Source organism: Nestor notabilis, unplaced genomic scaffold, assembly GCF_000696875.1.
Source record: "Nestor notabilis isolate BGI_N333 unplaced genomic scaffold, ASM69687v1 scaffold8507, whole genome shotgun sequence".
Taxonomy (NCBI): domain Eukaryota; kingdom Metazoa; phylum Chordata; class Aves; order Psittaciformes; family Psittacidae; genus Nestor; species Nestor notabilis.
In genome coordinates this window covers 691-14,534 of record NW_009936005.1, presented here as the reverse complement: position 1 = coordinate 14,534, position 13,844 = coordinate 691, and the positions used below count along the sequence as shown (strand labels likewise).

Here is a 13,844-nt window from a genome sequence, read left to right as displayed (position 1 = left end):
CTTCCTTCCTTCCTTCCTTCCTCCCTATCCCCGCTGGCATCCCTGCTCCTCCCTCCCTATCCCCGCCTGGCCTAGGCGGACCTGGGGAGGCCCCGGCGGCAGCAGGGTGAGGTCTCCCCCTTGGCCTGCTCCGCAGGCGCCCATCCAGGCTGTGCCCCAGCCCACCAGAAGAAACAGGCTGCGGCTGGAAGATACGGGTCCTTCCTTCGAGGAAGCAGCACACAGCAGCTTGGCTCTCTTTGCCACCCTGAGCCCCACGGTGATGCCTGTCCATGTGCTCCCAGTTCTGACACTGACCCAGCTGCTTCATGTTGGGAAGCAGGCTGAGAACTTCGTGGTTAACCCCTTTTCCAGTCTCTGCATTTGCGTCCCTTGCTGCTTCAATTTAAAAAGGGTATCTCTGCTGACTGAGTGTTGTGTTTTCCATTCTGTTTCAGAGCTACTCACAACAGCAAAAATAAGCTGTGGTCTGTTAACCTCCCTCACGCTGTAGTCTGGCAACACTTCCTATGGGAATTGTGCTTTCAGCGTGCCACAGTTTTCTTGGTAGTGGTCATACCATGCTCTGACCAGCCAAGCTGAGGCTGGGGCTGGCCACCTTATTTCTGACTAGCTGCTAAGTGACCGGTATGTAGGAATGAGCTGTAGCCATGATTTAATGAATAGCCTTCCTAGAGGTAACTCTGTACCTATCCGAGCAGTTGGAATGGCATTCTTTGCCACCTCCCTCCAGCTTTTATCTCTCCTTCCTTCCAGGAGTCAGATGGTGGCTTGTATATCTGCATGAATACATTCCTGGGCTTTGGGAAGCAGTATGTGGAAAAGCACTTTCAGAAAACAGGCCAGCGAGTCTACCTGCACCTCAAAAGAACGCGTAAACTGGTAAACAATAAAAATCCATGCAATCAAACTTGATTTGGATTTGGGATGGCTTGATGGCTGCATCGCTGTATTCAGTCAGATGGAGTTTTGTCTCTTCAGATGTAACTGATATTCTTCTTGGTGGACTGAGGTACACCAAGAGTTCTTCAGCTCTTATGCTGAATTGTTGCATGGATTGCCCATGCTATTTCTGCCTGGCTGCTTTCTGTTTTCAGAGCAGCTTAATTTTAAGCCTTTAGGCTTGCCACAGCTTGCCTGTCCCCCTAACTCTATTTCCCTATTTCTTCTCAACATAATAGAAGGAAGAAGATGCCAACTCCAGTGCTGGGGACCCTCCAAGGAAGAAACCAACTCGCTTAGCTATTGGTAAGGAAGCATCTGTGTCCTCTATCATCCTTGCTTTGAACCAGTCCTCTGGAGCTGCCTGGCTTTCTGGCACATCTCTTTTGCCTTTCCTTTTCTGGGCTAGTTGAAGCCACCATCCCTGACCATTCTGTAATGTGTCTTAGGTTGGGCAGTTTCTGCAAACCAGTTGTGGAGGTGGTAGTTTTGTTCTGGGTTCAAAGTTGCATTTTGTTTTCTGTAGATAAATATGTTTTGCATCCTCTCTTAACTCCATATGCCTTCCACAGCTTGGTGTGGGTAGAACCAGTGTGAGGCTGTTGCTTTATATGAATGTGTCCAGTGTGGGGTTGAAGTAAGTTTGAGAAAAGTAAGTTTGAAGTTTCTGATTGAAAAACTACTTAAACTTCTCAGATATCAAACTAGTGTTATTTATATAGATGGGGAAGAGATTCCTGGTAAATGGCATATTAACATTTATAGCTTGATAAGCCTTTGAAATACAAGGCTGATACTGGAGGATTAGAATATTAACACCAAGACATTTTTTTGCAGAACAGGGCTGGTGTTCTCTTACTACCTTGCACTGACTATAAAGGCTCTCATGGCAATCAGTGAAGATGCTGTTTGTCTGTAGCAGTCTCAGCTAGTAATTTCTGAACCATTATGGAGATCCATAAAGCAGAGAATAGGAACATCTTCAGCAGTGACAGGTTCTTCACTTGCTGGGAGCTGACCACTAGAGGGAAATCCAGAACCTGGACTGTGCACATCTTGCTTTTTGCTCACTTTTTCCCTGACTGCCATTGTGTAGCAGACGCCCAGTGGCTCCACTGCTACCGCAGCACGAACACCAAGATTAACTGTCAGCTGCTCCCTGTTTTTATAGTGAGGTGAATGGAGTCCCAAAGGTCACTTCTAGTAAAACTGAGACCAGAATCTACGTATCTTCAGCTAGCAAGTGCTTTTATGTATATGATTATCCTGCTTTGGGAGAGATGAGGCCCAGTCTGCATTATGAGTTATTTCTGCATTCTCTGTTCTACAAAGGTCTTGAGACAAGTGTTGTCACGAGGTCAGCAAATACCTGCCTGTGGTAAGAGCTAGTGGCATGAATGGAGTGGGAGAGAATAAAAGGAAGTATTAGCTTTGGGAGACAGTGATCTTAAATCCAGGAGAGATTTTTTCTCCTCACCTTTAGCTAACTTGTGGTGGTTTACCTAATCCTGACATGGGAGATCTTTTTAAAGTACTAGAAAGATTTAGGAGCAAAATGTTGTTGGCTGCAAAATGTACCTCTTGATCTCTCTGTACCTCAGCTTCCCTCTCCATGGGAAGAAAAAAGCCTCTAGTGCTTGTCTTGCTTGCACACATGTTGGTTGAACAACTTTTGGAGTCTGTGGTGCTTAGAAGCAACCAAGGAGAGGGAAACAGTGTACGTCATAGCAAGCTGTTGGTGCTATATGGGGGAAAAGGGCTAGGAGGCATTCTGTTGGCTGCAGACCCTCTTCTTTATCTGGACCCTCAGAAGGTTCACATAACCATCCCAGGGGACCTCACCAGTCTCTTTCAGTTTGTTTAGAGTTCAGGAATTGTGTAATACCCTGAGGGACTGGGAGTAGTTTTACCATGTGAAGTGGAGACAGGAGATCTCTCTGGGATGTGCTGAAGAGCCGAAGAGAATTATCTGGGTATGTTGTTGCACGATGCTGGTGACTGTTTTCAGGTATTTCTCAAATCACTCAGGGTTGCAGCATCTCTATTCATACATACCAGTTTGTACATAGTCTACAAGTGGTAGGTAGCTGAGGAGAGACTTGCAGGAGGTACAGAGGGAACCAGGTATTTTTGTCTATAATGTTTTAACCCAGTGCAGTAATGGTTGTCAGAACACAGGATTTTTGAGGCACTAAACAGCAAAAAAAAAACTGTGTTCCCTTTAGAGATTTGTTGCTGCCACAGGTCTGCAGGGATCTATTGCAGTCACAGCATGCTATTTTTAAAGAAATGAAGGAAATTCAGTTATAAAAACCCACAGGGGGTTAAGGCTCCTCATAAGCATTGTGTCTTGTGCCTGTTTCCTTCTGGGGTGTAAGGTGTGAACACCTGGAGAACAGGAAAGGCCAAGGCTTTTCCCTGAGCACCTACATAAATCAGAAACTGCTCCTTCCACTGCAGATGTTTTCGGTGAGTGTCCATCATGACTCTTGACAACTGGCAAATATCCTTTTATGTATGGGACTCCAATTTTTCTTGCAACCTCTGGAAAGCTTGGCTGGGTGGGCACAAGAGACTACCAGACTGTTTCTGTAATTCTGGGTGTTCTGGTTCCAGAGGAACTCCTAGTTCTTCTTCCTTGGGTTCAGGACTCTGAAGTGTCCTTCCTGGAAGAGGCAAGAAGCAGAGCCAGACTTCTTAAAGATGCTGTTAAACTAGACCTTTGCACTGGCTTAGAATATGATCTCTTCATGCACATCTTCATTCATCATCTTGGATATACTGTGAAGGATGAGCAAGCAGTGCTTTACCGTGGCTCTTTTCTGGCCAGTGTCTCTCTAGAGCAAGTCTTTTTTCTGGCTGTAGTCAAGGTCAGGAGAGTCCTTCTAAACATCTGTAAAAAGAGCTGAGAAAAGCAAACCTATTGTTCCTAGGCTTATGTTTGCGTCTGGGACGTTCATATCACCAGCAGAAACTTTGGGATCCAGAAGAGGATTGTTGATCTAGAGCTTTGCCTTAGTCATGGTGCCTTATATCATGTGCCTTATTTCATACCTGGGCAATGAAGCTTTGCAAGCTATTTTGTTTTACCTGTTGCCACAATGTTTTTTCTTCCCTGTAGGTGTAGAAGGTGGATTTGACATCACAGAGGAAAAGTTTGAATATGATGAAGATGTAAAAATAGTAATTTTCCCAGAGCATTTGGATATTCCTCGTGATGGGCTGGAGGGACTACCAGACATGGTCAGAGACAGGGTATGTTTGGGTCGAGGGTTGTGTTTTCTTTCTCGTAAGGAGGAAATGCACCATTACAGAGAAGGAACTGCTGTCCTGTAAAAGGGATCCTACAGAGCTGCTGTGGAGTCTCAGCTTGTAGTAAGCAGGATTGCTCTGCACTTACACAGTGCTTTGTACTACGGAGTCCTCACATGTGACTGAGGCTCCCAGTGCTGCCCTAGCACAACTGACTTGCTGATCTGAGCCTGAACATGGAGTGTTGCAGCACTGGAAACTTCTTTCCTTGTGCCCTTCATTTTTATTTTCCCCTGCTGTCCTAATTCCAGATTGCCAGTGCAGTTGAGGCGATCCTGACAGCAGATTCGGCCTCAAGGAAGCAGGAGGTGCAGGCTTGGGATGGGGAGGTTCGACGAGTTTCCAAACACGCTTTTTCCCTGCACCAACTTCAGAATGACGTCCGCATCCCACCGTGGTGAGCGTAGTACTGAAACTAGCTGCGTTCTCTGTATCCCACCCCCATCACCACCTTCTCCTGCCCTGGATTGCAGCAGCAGATGAGGCTTCTTTTGTGAGTCTCTCTGTGTGCCTTGCCATAGTAAATTCAGGGAAAATGGCAAACTGAGGTATTTCAGGATGCTCAGTGTTTTGAAATAAAAGAGCAATGAGATTGCTTTTACTGTGGTCAGTGTGTAGTTGTAGAGAGGGCTTGGGAGGGAGAACTCAATCTCTTTCACCCTAATCTCTTTGTCTTTGTCCTTTGCAATAGTGGCTGGAAGTGTAGCAAATGTGACATGAGGGAGAACCTGTGGCTGAACATGACTGACGGAGCCATCCTCTGTGGTCGGCGCTATTTTGACGGCAGCGGTGGCAACAACCATGCGGGGGGGCACTACCGGGAAACTGGCTACCCACTGGCTGTGAAACTGGGAACAATTACTCCTGATGGGGCTGGTGAGAAGGGGGATCCTCTGAGGGCTCTAGATTTCGGGCACCACTGGGGTCTCTGAGAAGTCAGGAAGGATTTCCAGGTATCAGGCTGGTGTTGTCCATCTTATGAACTGGAACATGCAGTGTCATCCTACTGTGAACTTTCCCATTCTGAACTGCTTCTTGTGGCTGATAAAATCTTGCCTTCCTCCTCCCCTCCTTTGGAACTTCAGGGGGTTTACAATGGTTATCCAGGTTTGCCATCTTATTTTCTGTGGTGGGATGTTTATCAAAGAATTCTGTGTCCAAAGCCTGAGCAGAGTGTATGGCACAGTAACCTGGTTTCTTCACTCCAGGCATACTCTGTACCTTGATCGATGACAAAAGTTGTTTGTCTTGTCCCATGTTTTGGAGGAATCTCAATATTCTGTCTGTCTTGCTACTCTCCTGAGGAAGGAGAGAAGCCCCAACTGCTCAGTTTGTCAAAACTCACAGTTCTGAGCACTCTCTTCCTTCATCCACAGTGAACTTTAGATCACAGGCCATTATTAAGTCTCTCCTTTTCCTCCATGTTTCTGCATAGACGTCTATTCCTACGATGAGGATGACATGGTGTTGGATCCCAACCTGGCAGAACACCTTGCTCACTTTGGGATTGACATGCTTAAGATGCAGAAGGTGAGTGGGAGGTGGGGAGTTCTCCGTAGGTCCAGAGGTATCTTAGCTGAATCCCAGCTTTCTGTGGCTGTGCAGAACCATTCCTGGTAAATAAACCCTGGGGTTTTCTTGTCAGGCAGAGTTCTCTTGTCTGCCTCTCTTCTTTCATTGCCTTTTTTGTCTTTCTTTCTTGTCCTTCAGGCTTATTTGCTTGGGGTTATGTGTCAGTACTGTGGGTGGGGAGCTTCCCAGGCATTGAGCTTTGTTCAATATGTTATTGCCATGCCCCTTTTACAGAGAGTGGTTCAGATTTCTCACATATTTCTAATCATTCCTCTTTTCTGTCCCAGCTATTCAGATATTTGAAAACAATTTTTCCTGCTCTTCTGATTTAATAAACCAGAATGGATTTGTCTTTGTGTTGCTCTGCAGCATTGCATTTTTCACACCTCTGATGTCCCCTTGAGTCTTCTTTGAGGGTTTTTTCCTGTTCTTTCCCTCCACAGACAGACAAAACAATGACAGAACTGGAAATAGACATGAACCAGCGCATTGGGGAATGGGAGCTCATCCAGGAGTCTGGTGTGCAGCTCAAGCCCCTCTATGGGCCTGGGTACACTGGTATCCGTAACTTGGGCAACAGTTGCTACCTCAATTCTGTGGTGCAGGTGCTGTTCAGTATCCCAGACTTCCAGAGAAAGTAAGTGAGCTTAATCAGTCCTTTCCATTAGCCTGGGATCAGTACAAATATCTCCTAGAGCTGGGAGCTTCTGTTAACAGCAGTTGGGCTCAGAACTGCGTCTTTCCTAGATGAACCCATACATCCCTTAGATTGCTCTGGTTTGCTTTGCAGGTATGTGGACAAGCTGGAGAAGATATTCCAAAATGCACCTTCGGACCCCACACAGGACTTCAGCACACAAGTGTACGTAGAGTTTTGGTGAGAGAAGGAAGGCTGAGGCTGCCTGGGTGCGTCCCCTCCGCGCTGCTCCAGTGTGCTTTGCTGCAGGTTTCTCCCTCGAGCCTCACCTCTCTGTTTTCATGGCCATCACCAGAGACACTGATCCTCAGTGATCAGTAAGGATCTAAGCCAGGAAAGTTCAGCTGAATGCCCTAGATGGAGAGGGCACAGTGCACCTCAGTGTTCATGAAAGGCTCTCATGTACTATGTGGGGAGCGCAGTACCATCTGTTACCACGGGGGGATTTCTGTTAGGCCTGTTCCATTAACAGCAGGAAGGTGCTTGCTGTCTGCGACAGAAGGAGGTGGCTGAGAGCAAAGAAATACATCGATTTAGGCAACTTTATTCTCAGTGGATAATTTATATATGCTTCAGGAGGCTTCCTGCAAGAGATATTGTGTGAGCAATAGCAAGAGAATATACAGAAGAAGGAATACAAGATTTGGGAGGGTGTGCATTTTAAATACATGAATTCTGTGCTACATCTGCTCTTAAACAGCAAAGCAGTATATGGAGGCTTGGGGTGGAGCAATGGAATGTGGAATTGATGGAAGGGAGATTCTAAATTTGGGCAGCCTGGAGTGAGGTGTTCACTGGGGAGGGGATTAAGTTGAGACATCCAGAAGGACTTTTTTCCTGGGCAAAGGGAAGTAGAGTTTTGTTCCGGGCAAATGGCAGCAGTGATGGGGGAGGACTGAAGGGGAATAGTTAGGAGAGTCTGAGCATAGGAGGAAATCACTGCCATCCATTAAATGCCTCATGCAGTCATTCTTAATCTTTCCTCTGGGAAAATGTGATCAGTCTGCTCACAGCAATGCTATTTCTGGCTCAGACAAGTTCACTCTTCCCTGTTGTCTCCTGCACAGTCAGTCAGATACACTGCTGCTTTACCAGTGTCAGGCTGCAGGTTAGTTTGGCTGTTGTGCAGCTGCTGTGGTTGAGAGTGGTGCCCACAAGTCCTAGTAGCTTTCAAAACAGTCGTGTCTCATGGGACCAGAGAGCAGGCCAAGATAAGATCATCTTGATGGTGCAGCAGAGAAAGCTCATCTCTGCAAGACTGATGGTCCATGGCAGTGTTAAAGCTGATGGGTTGATGAGGCTTCTAAAGTATGTGGGATTGAAGAAACCATTTTGATGCTAACAGTGACTTCATCATTCCAGAGCCAAACTAGGCCACGGATTGCTTTCTGGGGAGTATTCAAAGCCTGCTTCTGCAGACGGGGAACAGCAGCCTGATCAGAAGGTGAGCGTTGGGTATGGCATCCTTGTGATGTGTGTATTGCATGGGGTGCTGTGTGTGTCACATGGGTAAGGAGGGAAAGCCCTTCCTGAAGACATGTCCTTGGGGCTCATTCCAGGGCCTTGTCACCTGAAGAAAAGCATGGCTAAGAGCAGAGTGCTACATGTGGGGACACATGCTAGGCAAATTATGACCACCTTTCTCTTCCACCTTTTTATTTGCAGGGGCTGCAGAATGGCATTGCTCCACGCATGTTTAAGTCCCTCATTGGAAAGGGGCACCCAGAATTTTCCACTAACCGACAGCAGGACGCCCAGGAATTCTTTCTGCACTTCATCAACATGGTGGAGGTAATAGTTGAGTGAGTCTCTCAAATCATGGAAGAGTCCAGCTTTGTTTTCTTCCTACAGCAGGGGGTGAGAAGTGGGAGTGAGAAGCTGGCCATTGGAGCAGCGGGAGGGAGAGAACACAGGGAAATGGGCCAGCTAGCACCTGTGGGAGCAGAGAACGGTTGATTCCTTAGAGGAATCTTTTCGGGGAATGGCACAGCTGGAAATGTAAGCTTTCTTCTTTAGGAGCAGAGTGGCATGGTTTCCTGGGGTAGACAAGTTGGATGTAGTTTACTCCTTGCTCTGTTTTCCAGTGGGCTGCATACAGAAGTGAATACTCTTTAGCATGTCCTCTGTGGAACCACTGCTACAGTAGATACTTACTTCTGCCAGTTTGATGTTACATCTGTCCCTCTAATCTCCTTCAGAGGAACTGCCGCAGCTCGGAGAACCCAAATGAGGTCTTCCGTTTTCTGGTGGAGGAGAAGCTGAAGTGCCTGGCCACAGAAAAGGTGAAATATACCCAGCGTGTGGACTACATCATGCAGCTGCCTGTGCCCATGGATGCTGCACTCAACAAAGGTCAGTAGTGTGCCAAGGCCAGAACAGTAGCAGACACTATGGATATTGTACTGTTCTGATGGAACTCCTTAAATGAGAAACACACTTCTTTGCCACTTCTGAAGCTAGATCCTTCATCTGCTTTTGTGCGATCAGGCTGATTTCAGAGGTAGCGTGACACTGTGATGTCCCTCTAGAGCCTTTCCCTCCGACACCACAAGCTCGGCTGTGATTCAACAGCAAAACAGGACTGCAGTAGCAGAACAGTGCTCTGGAAGACGCTGTCTACTTTGTGCTCCATTCTTGATGTCTGTCCTGTGTTCAGCTACAGCAGTCATTTTTCTCCTTAGTAGCTGGTGCAGTGCTGTGTTTTTGACTTTCAGCCTGGGAACAACGCTGATAACACCGATGTTTTTAGTTGTTGCTAAGTAATGTTTACTCCGACCAAGGACTTTCTCAGTCTCATGCTCTGCCAGGGAGGAGGGGAAGCCAGGAGGAAGCAGAGACAGGACACCTGACCCAAACTGGCCAAAGGGGTATTCCATACCACAGCACGTCATGCCCGGGATATAAACTGGGGAGAGTTACCCGGAAGGCCAGATCGCTGTTTGGGTCAGGCTGGGTATTGGTCGGTGGGTGCTGAGCGATTGTATCCTCTCCCCTTGTTATTTCCCTTATCATTATTATTGGTAGCAGTAGTGGTTTGTATTATACCTTAGTTACTGGAGTGCTGTTATTTCAACCCATGGAGTTACATCCTTTTGATTCTCGTCCCCATCCCTCTGGGATCGTGAGGAGGAAGAAGGGGGGGAGTGAGCGAGTGGCTGCGTGGTTCCAAGTTACCAGCTGGGCTTAAATCACGACAATGGCATGTATCTGTACGCCTATTCTGCCTCTGGGTGTGCCTTATACCTGTTGCTTTGTAGGTACCTAGAGGTGGTTCTTGACTCCTCTGCTTTATTCTCTAGATGAACTACTGGAATATGAGGAGAAGAAGAGGCAGGCAGAGGAGGAGAAGCAGCCACTGCCTGAGCTGGTGCGAGCCAAGGTGCCTTTCAGCTCCTGCCTAGAGGCCTATGGAGCTCCAGAGCAGGTGGATGATTTCTGGAGCACAGCCTTGCAGGCCAAGTCTGTGGCTCTCAAGTGAGTGTGTGTGTGAGTTACCAGCGAGGCTGTGATGAACTGGCAATAGCTGCATCTTGGGGGATTTATTTTAGGTGCTTGGGGAGGAAATGTTACCAAAGCTTTGTAGTGTTCCACGCCCTGGACCCATAGAACATTGAAGCAGAGGGGGGAACCAGATGGTCAGTGCTGGAGTGATTGCCCTCAAGGGATTACAGTGTGCAGAACAACAGTACTAGTGAAGTCTTTACCATCAGATTGCAGTTGCTGTGGGGCTACAAGAAAACCAGCAGCTTATATTTTAAATTCAAAATTTAGCTTTAAAATCAGTACTGACAGTATGGCAACTGTCTTGCATGGGCTCTAAAAGTTCTTTAGAGGAGTTTTTTAGCTGTTAAAGTTTCAGCAAAACGCTGGGTGTAAGAGATGCATTAGTTATTTTTAAAAGTGCTAACTTAAATGCTAATAGCAGGGTTAAAAAACAGCTTTAATTTGTCTCACTGCCTGCAGCACATCTGACAATGCAAGGGTATAGTGAGAAGATTACAAATGCCAGCAGCAGCTTCCTGCTGTGGTGCTACTGACTGTTCCTCTGCGATGAAAGAGTAGTCCTCAAAGAATTGGAATTGTCTTTCTAACAAATACTCTTTTCTTAAGCAATACCTCCTATAAACAAACAGTAACACAATCACATTGGGAAGTAACATTTTGGTTTGCTTTTAAGCAGCAAGTTGTGTTCAAATGCTTAGTAAGAATTACCACTGAATATACACCACTGCTTAAATTAATCTTACGATATGTTACAACTACCCCCAGTAAAATAAGTGTCTCTTACTACTGCTTGTCCATACACGAACATTCTTCTCTGTTTCATATATTCCAGACACCCTGTCTCTCAAAGTGTCTAACTAAATAATGTCCCATCAGATGCAGTTAGCTGCTCCTGCTTCGTATCTGAAGAAGTGTTCTTGTGCTTGAAAGTTTGTCTGTTCCTGCAGCTGTTGGTCTAACAAAAGATCTTTTTTTTTCCTCTGCATTCCTTGAGGGTTAGACTTTTAATTAAATACTAAAATCTGAGGAGGTAAAATACAGGATTAGAAGGTAGAGAACTGTTTTTCTTCATCCCCCAAGATTTTGTACATGTTGCATTTCTCCTCATCTTGTCAGAGCATCCACTTTGGAAATAGTTCTGTGTTTGAGGAGCTTTAAGCTCAGCATAGGAGAGCTGCACAGATAGTGCCTATCCCTCCACCCTGCTCACTGATTTCTTGAATCAACCAGGTGCCCTCAGTCGTTGCTGACAAACTATTTGAAAGTATGATTTGTCTCTTTCAGAACAACACGGTTCGCCTCTTTCCCGGATTATCTGGTGATACAGATCAAGAAATTCACTTTCGGTCTGGACTGGGTGCCTAAAAAGCTTGGTAAGAAGTACAGACCATATAGGTATTGGGAATTATATACGGGTATTGCGGTCATTGCTGCAAAGAGGAAAGTAACTACCCCAGAAGGAGCTGCAGACTGTGGTGTTTTGTATCCCAGGGACTTACCCTTCTAGATCTCCAAACTGAGTCCTTTGTTTCTGCCTTTATGGAGAGGCTGAGCAAGACTGTATCTTGCAGATGTCTCCATTGAAATGCCAGAGGAGCTGGACATCTCTGCACTGCAGGGAACTGGGCTGCAAGATGGAGAAGAAGAAATGCCAGACATTGCACCCCCACTGGTGACACCAGATGAGCCCAAAGGTAGCCTGGGGTTCTATGGCAACGAGGACGACGACTCCTTCTGCTCCCCTCACTTCTCCTCTCCAACATGTTAGTGATTCTCCTCCTCTCTTCCTGATGCCTGACTCGTTTCCTTGCTCTCCCAGCCTTGTCTCCCATGCTAGCAGTTTTCCCACTTGCTCAGACCTTCCCTGTCCCTCTGTCAGTGAATGCCGGCTGCTTCCCTTGCATGCCGGTTATGCAAGGGTGTTATGCAAGGGAGTTTGTTGATTCCTGTGCTGTGCAAGATGGGAAGGTGGCATGTCCAGTGCACTTAGAGGGGGTAGAGCTGGGGTTTCTGCAGGATTTAACTGGTAGAGGTATCTTATTTTCACAAACCACACTGGGAGATAGGGTTTGGAGGCTAGAGAAGAGCCAGTGCCGAGTTTATGACTTGAATCCTTTTGTTCCCTGGGGTGCCTGGGGAAAAGACTGCACTGCTACCAAAGCAGAAATGTAGTAAAGGGTGAGAAGAGCAGAGAGATGGAACTTGGTGTGAAACAAAGCCAGAAAATGGTGCCTTGGGGGTCTGTGTGATATTGCACAAAACAGACCAGGCAGGGATGGGTGGGAATGGGTGGCTCTCATCTCTGTGTTCCCACAGCACCGATGTTGGATGAGTCAGTGATTATCCAGCTGGTGGAGATGGGCTTTCCCATGGATGCCTGCCGCAAAGCCGTGTATTACACAGGGAACAGTGGGGTTGAGGCTGCCATGAACTGGGTCATGTCACACATGGATGATCCAGGTATGAGGCCACATGACCATGGTGAGGCTTACTGCATCTGGGTCATTGTGCTTCCTGTCCCACTACCGCAGTGGAAAACTGGAGTAGTTTGGACTCAGACTGCATCCCTCTTGGAGAGATCTGACTGCTCGGGGCTGTGTTCTGTTTCCTGCTGCAGACTTTGCTAACCCATTAGTTCTCCCTGGATCCAGTGGACCGGGGTCAACTATTACCTGCCCAGACCCTCCTTCAGAAGACAGTGTGGCCACCATTGTCTCCATGGGCTTCTCACGGGACCAGGCTATGAAAGCACTTAGAGCCACGGTGAGAGGCGTCAGTTGATACCAGATAATGAAAGGATACTCTCAGGATCAGGGATTCCCAAATTCTCGGTCTTTTCTTCCTTCCAGAACAACAGTCTGGAGCGTGCTGTGGATTGGATCTTCAGTCACATTGATGACCTTGATGCAGAAGCTGCTATGGACATCTCAGAAGGGCGCTCAGCAGCTGAGTCCATTTCTGAAGTCCCTGTGGGTCCTAAAGTGCGTGATGGGCCCGGAAGTAAGTTCCAAGCAGTAGGAATATAGATTTTGAGTGCGAACTCGACAAGGCTTTAGACTCCCTAATCCATGCAGTACCACAGGTTTTAGCAGCTGTAGCTGTCCCAGAGCTAGTCTGGTTTTGAAGGTGGAAGCAGGGAGGAAAAGGAAAGGGATGAACAAAGTAGGGCCTAGACCCTTCAGGCTGGGGTCTACCTGGAAGTCAGTAAGAGAGAGGCAGAGGAGGTGCCATCAAGTGAAGGATGGGAACAGCCATGCTGCTTTTTCCCAGTTGTCCCAGGAGGCTTTTCTGCTCTTCAGGATCCCATTGACAAACCAGGTTCCAGTCTGGTTTGCAGAATCAGTGCCAAAACTGCTCAGCTGCAGGTGCCACAGGAGCTGCCATTACCCATCTGCAACCCATGGGCCAAATAAACAGTTGGAAGAGATAAAGGCTAAATGGAAGTTACCATCTCCTATTTCCCTGCATGTCTGGCCTTAAGACGATGCACAGTCGCGCTTGATGGGGACCCAGTTCTAAATTACTACCCATCAGACCTTCCTCTGAGGATCCTTCTCTAGAGAGGGCCTTGCACAGGGTGTTTTGGGTTCAGATGCCTTTCCCTGACCATCCTCTCTTCCCTCCTCCTCTACAGAGTATCAGCTGTTTGCCTTCATCAGCCACATGGGCACATCGACTATGTGTGGACACTACGTTTGTCACATCAAGAAAGATGGCAGGTAGGAGGGATTTTCCCAGCTTTAAATTGCTGACCTTCCCTGTTTCTTCAGGAGTCGTGGGGGGTCAGGGATGAGAGCAGGTGAGGGGAGCCAGTCCT

General features: G+C 47.2%; 1 protein-coding gene across 1 annotated transcript in view; it reads left to right on the top strand.

Moving 5' to 3' along the window:
• Nucleotides 1-733: 733 nt before the first annotated feature.
• USP5 (ubiquitin specific peptidase 5 (isopeptidase T)) overlaps nucleotides 734-13,844 on the top strand; it is a gene marked incomplete at its 5' end in the record, with an annotated part of 13,303 nt that continues 192 nt past the window's right edge. Inside the window, 18 exons of the mRNA XM_010018118.1 lie at nucleotides 734-882; nucleotides 1,182-1,248; nucleotides 4,064-4,197; nucleotides 4,506-4,651; nucleotides 4,946-5,130; nucleotides 5,690-5,784; nucleotides 6,270-6,463; nucleotides 6,617-6,688; nucleotides 7,886-7,967; nucleotides 8,189-8,314; nucleotides 8,722-8,875; nucleotides 9,823-9,997; nucleotides 11,312-11,400; nucleotides 11,599-11,790; nucleotides 12,344-12,487; nucleotides 12,645-12,790; nucleotides 12,877-13,027; nucleotides 13,662-13,746. Coding sequence (XP_010016420.1) covers nucleotides 734-882; nucleotides 1,182-1,248; nucleotides 4,064-4,197; nucleotides 4,506-4,651; nucleotides 4,946-5,130; nucleotides 5,690-5,784; nucleotides 6,270-6,463; nucleotides 6,617-6,688; nucleotides 7,886-7,967; nucleotides 8,189-8,314; nucleotides 8,722-8,875; nucleotides 9,823-9,997; nucleotides 11,312-11,400; nucleotides 11,599-11,790; nucleotides 12,344-12,487; nucleotides 12,645-12,790; nucleotides 12,877-13,027; nucleotides 13,662-13,746 — 2,386 coding nt within the window. The remainder of the gene's footprint in view (nucleotides 883-1,181; nucleotides 1,249-4,063; nucleotides 4,198-4,505; nucleotides 4,652-4,945; nucleotides 5,131-5,689; nucleotides 5,785-6,269; nucleotides 6,464-6,616; nucleotides 6,689-7,885; nucleotides 7,968-8,188; nucleotides 8,315-8,721; nucleotides 8,876-9,822; nucleotides 9,998-11,311; nucleotides 11,401-11,598; nucleotides 11,791-12,343; nucleotides 12,488-12,644; nucleotides 12,791-12,876; nucleotides 13,028-13,661; nucleotides 13,747-13,844) is intronic.